The sequence below is a fragment of the Pocillopora damicornis genome, chromosome 6, assembly GCF_964200805.1.
Source record: "Pocillopora damicornis chromosome 6, jaPocDami1.2, whole genome shotgun sequence".
Lineage (NCBI taxonomy): Eukaryota > Metazoa > Cnidaria > Anthozoa > Scleractinia > Pocilloporidae > Pocillopora > Pocillopora damicornis.
Genome location: NC_142675.1, coordinates 21,483,154 through 21,489,758, shown reverse-complemented (window position 1 = coordinate 21,489,758; position 6,605 = coordinate 21,483,154). Strand labels below are relative to the sequence as shown.

The window sequence follows — 6,605 nt, the reverse complement described above, 5'->3', positions numbered from 1 at the left end:
ATGGATAACTCGCTAAAATGGGTTCTTTCAACATAGTAAGCGGTCAGATAACAAGCGATGCACTGTGGAAGTAAGGTGAGATATTTTTATTGAGAATTTGACTGTATTTTTTTATTCCCAAGAGCGGTCGTAAATACAATTTCGCCATGACTTTTATTTCGCAAGACGATCATCTCACAGCTGGAGCTTGGGCCGCTTCTGAAATGTTTGACCGACAAACATGGCACTGAGACACCCATTGTTGTAAAAACAAAGGAATTTGTTAGTTTGTACGTCAGAAAATGGGGAGCAGCTGGAATCACTCAAATTCTATTGGTTGTAGTCAACATCCCAGTTGCTGATAAGTGAGTTGATTCAGAGGCAAGGCTAAATATCTCACATCAGCGACGAGATCTCCTCTCAACATGTATTTTGGTCTTCTTTATCCCCTTATATTTGAACTCTCTGCTCTAATTCCAGATCCAGCCTTTTCACAAGGTTTGTAAGACGCATTTATTAATGCGTATCTCTTATTGTTTTCGGTGTTAGAACATTGATGTTGGTGTAATTCACTTATTCATAGTAATTCAACTCAAAATCTGGATACAAGTTCGATGTACCCTGAATTCTGTCAATCTTTATTTTTTGTTATATTTTCACTTGGCTAGTGGTGGGCGTTGAATACTCTTTAGAAACTTGTTTTGACTATTTGCTTTAAATTGATAACTTGGGACGCTGTTGAATGGCACAATCTCAACGTTTAGTTAACTTCCTTTCATATATATCTGCTGTTGTGAAGTTGCATAGTTAAAGTCGATCTGTTGCCCTCTAACGTTCGGCACTTCAGCTTGGTTAAATGCAAATAACACTCCACCACTTCACATTGAAAAAATGTTTTTCAAGACTAAGATAAGTTGTTGATTGAAAAAGCCTTTATTCAACTTCAATTTAACTGTAGCCAAAAAAACAGGTACACTCCTTTCAACTTGGATAAAATTGCGGAAGTTATCTTCAGGCTTTCGACCTTGCCATGCTTTTGTCCAAAATAATTTAACAAAGACTTCCAAAATTGGGTTCGCAGAAACATTCGCATCCTATGCCTATCAGATCATCGATTGATGTTATTCATTTTTTCAAAGGAAAGTTTGAAAGTTATATGTTATATTTAGAAAATTAATCAAGAGAAGCAGAAACTAATGATAACATTACAGCACCGAAGAGCAAGAAATGTTTAAAATCTAAAAGTTTATGACTTGCGAAAGGTCGCATGATTTTATCCGAAGGTTGACCGAGGGCCTCCTGGGCTGGGCACCAAACAGAGTTTAACGACAACGGTGGAGAAAAGTTGTCAATCAAATTTGGCGGAAGTCAAGGGGCCCAAGATGTTAAGACAGCCACAAGTTATTGACAAAATAATATCTGTTTTGCTTCCAATTAACAAATTTAGGAGTCGCTCCTCATTAAGAATATCACTTGTTGTTTAATGAAGCAGTTGACTTTGTAGGACTGCAATGTTTTCTGTCGGTTGGATTATACCGTAACACTTTATTAACGACTGTTTACTTGGTTTCGTATGATCTAAAAGTACCTTTAGGCCTCTAATCAAACGTCACATATCTTTCCGTAAATTCTCAAATTTTTTTTAAAATATCTCATATTTTAATAGGGTGCAAAGTATCATGTAAAACACTCAAAATATCTCGCATGTTTGTTTTCATAACGAACCACAGTCAAACCTGTGTTAAGCGGTCACCCACGGGGAATGCAAGGGTGACTGCTCAAAACAAGTTCCGAAGAATAGGGGTATCATAAAAAACGATGAAAAAGCGCCATTTTATGCCATAATTGACTGCTTATTGAATAAAACCTCTCTCAGAAATACTACTAACGTTGATTTCGAAAGGAAAATATGGATTAATTTTTACTTGAAAGATAATTCTTCGTTTTATTCGAGCAATTCCACTTTAAGTGACCGCTCAATACAGGTGGAAGATAATACAAAGTCATTTACACTCACTCAAAGGTAATTGCGACCGCTTAATAGGGGTGACCACTTAATTGAAGTAAAAGAGTAACGGAGGTATAATAAACATCAATCACTTTGAATGGTATGGCGGGGGGGGGGGGGAGTACTGTTCTACAGGCCACTTCATCCTCTCTTCTAACTAGCCAGTCCCTTCCCCGCCACTCCCTCCTGTGAGTGGTGCCATCATGTCCATGTCCTTTTATTACTGAACTGTTCTTCTTTCCTGTTACAGAATCAAATCCCGTGTATCGCGAGGGCAACCGCCCCTCCGCCAAAAGAACATTTCTAGGACGTACATTCATTAAACACGAGTTTCATCACTTGAATGTGCCGCTTGTTGGAACAGTGGCAGTGTCTGATGTTGTTGACTGCGCGTCAGAATGTCTCAGCAATCCGTTCTGTTTTTCTGTAAATATGGCCGCCTTCAAAGGAGCCCATGGAAAACTTTGGTGCGAATTGTTGTCATCTGATAAGTTCAGAAACTCCACAGAGTATATAGGGAATAAAAGTTCGCATCATTTTGCCATCGAGGTAGGGAACACTCTTAATTTTGACAAATAAACGTGTTAAAAGTTTGACAGCTTTGTCAAGATCGTAGAGAGAAGGTAGTCAGGTTAAAGCCACCGCAAATGGTGTCCGTCTTGTGGTGACAATCGTATTTCTATGGCATGTTGTAAAGCATGAAAGCAGTTTCTCGTGCTCAAATGAATCCAGACCGGATTGACGGAATAGCGCAGATTAGCGGATTCATGTATCCCTATTCACCACATATTTACAGACTTACAGCTGCCTTTCAAAATACATGAACCATTTTCCTACTTTGTTTCTCTACAGTCACCTTGTTCGTCGTCACCTTGTCAACACGAGGCTACCTGTGTCACAAATTATAGAGATGGCTCGTTCGGTTGCCACTGTACAAAAGGCTTCAAAGGAGAATATTGTGAAAAAGGTGAATAGTTTGGCATGGTTTGTGACTGATATACATCCAACAGCATTTAATACTACAATTCTCAAGTGACTGCGATAAATTTTTCTACTTAACCTTGCAGCACGAAAATTTTCTGAAATAGTTCGCGAAATTATAGAACTAAAAAACATTTAATACAATACATAAAGATGTTGAATCTCTCGATGCTCAAGTTGATTGAGCATCTGACTGCGAAATCAAAAGGTCTGAGGTGGGGAACTGAATATTTATTTGTTATTTTTACTTCTCCTTTAAGACCAATTATCATTTACCCCGGGGGAGGGGAGGTGAAGGACTTTAGAGGATCACATGACTTTCAGGGGGAAAGGGGGGGAATCTACGGTGGCCCACAACTGTCACGGCAAAACAAAAAGTCACGGCACTACAATCTTTACTCACGGCAAAACAAAATTTATTCACGGCAAAACAAAGAAAACGAGTTGGTCAGCGGTTGTTAGTTCCATCTGAAATGGTATGTCGTGTAATAGTAACACACTGCTCGCTCGAAAAACCGCCATTTTTCGAGCTCGCGATGTTTTGCTGCGCGTGTGGATCGGTAGTAGATGAAGATGCAAACTTTTGTAAAAGCTGTGGTAGAGGTACGTTTCTCAATTTAAAGTGTTCGTATCTGCATTTCTTTTAGTTCCATATAACGATAGGCGTGAGAAGATACTGCTACAAATGAGCTGATTAGCACGTGTCTGGAATAAGATTGTGCATGTAGCCTGTGTGTACAAAGAAAATATTCATAATGTATAGGCGTTGATGAAATAAGGAGTTTTCAACAGGTGGAAAATACTGTGCGCCTGCAAACAGTCAGAGAGCACGAGGTTAAAGGCCAAAACATTCCTGATTATTTCCAAAATCATTCATCTTGAGTTTTATTGATGTTAAAAAGAATTAAGGAAATAACACTGTTTAAAGTAAAGTTTCCTCTAAATATTAGAGGTGTAAGCTACATAATTTTGCTTCATTGTTTTTTATTCCACCTGTTGAAAAATCCTTAATTTATCAAGGTACATACATTATGAGAGTTTTCTTTTTACACACAGGCTACATGCACAATCTTATTCCAGACACGTGCTAATCAGCTAATTTGTAGCAGTGTCTTCTTACGCCTATCGTTATTTGGCACTAAAATAAATGCAAATACGAACACTTCAAATTAAGAAACGTACTCCTACCACAGCTTTTACAAAAGTTTGCATCTTCATCTACTACCGAACCGTGAGTTAATTTTGTTTTTCCGTGAGTAAAGTTTGTAGTGCCGTGACTTTTTGTTTTGCCGTGAGAGTTGTGGACCACCGTAGGAATCAGTCGTCGCCGACAGAGTTTAAGGGGGGGGGGACTGTAGAAATTGACTGTCAATTTTAAAACTGCCAGTGAAAGGGGATCGTAAGAATATTACAGAGCCTTAACAGAGAGGGAGGGGGGTGGGGCGATCTGGTTAATTTTATCGTGACACAACCAAAATCCTCTGACCCCCCCCCCTCCCTCCCTCGGCAGTAAATTATAACTGGTACCTAAGTAATGTTTATCATCTCTTATTGCTCAAAGATTTTGCAAATAGCTTGATACAAGAATGTACAACGACTCTACTTTTGTGTCCCCTACTGGACTGTGACAAAGCCTAAATATCTTAAACACCTGACTTTTGCTTTTTTTTCTTTATATCTAGTTATTGGGTCCTGCAAAGAAGCTTACAACCTTTTCAAGTAAGTGATACCAAATGATTATCTTTTCGAGCATAAAAAAAGGAAAAATTATCGAATAGTTTCAGGGTCGAGAGATTTTTTGCCGCAAACAAATATGATCATGAATGGATTTCTTTTCGTATCAAACAGGTCAAACGCCAGTCAACTGGTTACATTAGACCTTGACTCTAAACCAATCACAGTTCTCTGTCAGATGGGGGATTTTGGATGCGGAGATGGAGGATGGACGCCTCTAATGAAGATTGACGGCAGCAAGGTAAGCCTCATATGGCGGAATATTCTTGGCGTAGTTTTCTTGCGGGTGATGAAGCGCGAGCAAAAAATTTTCAGAAGCGTCGAAACTACGATAGAATCTCTTAGCAACTCGTCCGTATTCTTATCGCGGTCCCTGCTTGCGTGGCATGAGTGCTACAATACCCCAATATCTAAAACGCCTGCAAGGACCTGCAAGTAGGGTATAGATTGATGGCTTGTACGCGAACTGTGTTACTGATTTCATGAGGGTCTTGCCTTTGGTGATGCATCGTGTTATTTATGTTTAAGGATAAATTAAATCTTCTTAATTCTTTTTAGGCAACGTTTGACTATGACTCTCACTACTGGAGTGATAAAAACCAATACAACATCCTTGGCGGGAGGACTGGGTTTGACTCACAAGAGACCAAGTTACCGACCTATTGGAACACACCTTTCTTCAAGATCTGCCTCGGTATGAAGATAAGTGGACAGCTCAGGTTTATTGTCATTAACAAGCAGGCCAACTCTCTGCACTCACTGATTGCTGATGGGACATACCGCGCTACTTCACTGGGTCGTAACGAGTGGAAGAAGTTGATTGGTGCGGCGAGCTCTTTACAACAGAACTGTAACAAGGAGGGTTTCAATGTTGTAGGTGACTCAAGTTATCATTCTAAAGCAAGAGTTGGTTATATAGCAAACTTTGAAAACGATTGTGACTCTTGTGACTCCAGAATTGGGTTTGGTACTGGAGGATATCCTGATAACTCCACTACGTGTGGAAACGTAGCATTACATTTCCCAGATAATGGTGACAGATACATCAAAGCTATGGGATACATTTTGGTGCAGTAAACTCTTTCAATCCATGTATGACCTCAGCAAACTCACGGAGAATGGGGGAGGGGAGGTGGGTTACTGAAAAAAGCCCTTTTCCATTTATCCATCCCTTCCCCCTTCTACCCTCAAACGCCAGAGTGAGAACTTGCTAAGCAGACTATAGATTGCCACCTTCGGCTCGTGATTTACAAACTTCTCTTCTTCCTCCAACATTCCACGTGAGTTATTAAGCCGGTGAACTGATAGAAAGTGTGCTCTATTGCTTAATTATCACTAATCGTTATTACCACTAATAATTATTATTAATCATTTTTACTTATAAAGATTTCCGAACTAACCCTTAATGCAAGTATAAAATCAGTTGTAAGGACTTTTAGTATGCCTAACACTAGGTTTGCACAAAAAATACGTCCGATACAAGAACTCTATTGTAATGCAATTTCTACACAACAGCTAGAAAAAGTGCATGTGATGATTTGATAACAATAGGTATAAAATAAATGAAAAACAAATAAATGATAGGCAAAACAATATTTGAATAGGTATTAATAAAAAGAGGGCGCCAAGACACCATATTAGAAACGCCACAGTAAGACACTACAACTAGAATTAAGATTTCAAATTCAAACTCATAACTATGCAAAATTTGTGGAATTAGAAGAGTTACAATGTAGTGGAGTAATCCTAGAATTGAAGGTTCACTTTGCAAAATACAAGAGTTCGTCAGATACTTTAAATAAGATGATGTCTGCTCGGAAGAAGGTACAATTAATGAATACCGTATTTCCTCGACTAAGCGCCCACGCTCTAATGAGTGCCCTTCCCCGAATAAATGCCTACC

General features: G+C 39.1%; 1 protein-coding gene across 1 annotated transcript; it reads left to right on the top strand.

Moving 5' to 3' along the window:
• The first annotated feature begins 374 nt into the window (after positions 1–374).
• On the top strand, positions 375–5,905 carry LOC113678702 (uncharacterized). Its single transcript, XM_089208601.1, has 6 exons — positions 375–477; positions 2,238–2,536; positions 2,840–2,954; positions 4,651–4,687; positions 4,817–4,943; positions 5,261–5,905. The coding sequence occupies exons 1-6, from the start codon at positions 405–407 to the stop codon at positions 5,777–5,779; spliced, it is 1,170 nt and encodes a 389-aa protein (XP_089064727.1). The 5' UTR covers positions 375–404; the 3' UTR covers positions 5,780–5,905.
• Positions 5,906–6,605: the final 700 nt, after the last annotated feature.

Coding starts and splice junctions, on each gene's coding strand:
- LOC113678702 (XM_089208601.1), top strand. CDS start 405: ATGTATTTTGGTCTTCTTTATCCCCTTATATTTGAACTCTCTGCTCTA. Junction 2,537..2,839: donor CGCATCATTTTGCCATCGAG/GTAGGGAACACT, acceptor GTTTCTCTACAG/TCACCTTGTTCGTCGTCACC. Junction 4,944..5,260: donor TGAAGATTGACGGCAGCAAG/GTAAGCCTCATA, acceptor AATTCTTTTTAG/GCAACGTTTGACTATGACTC.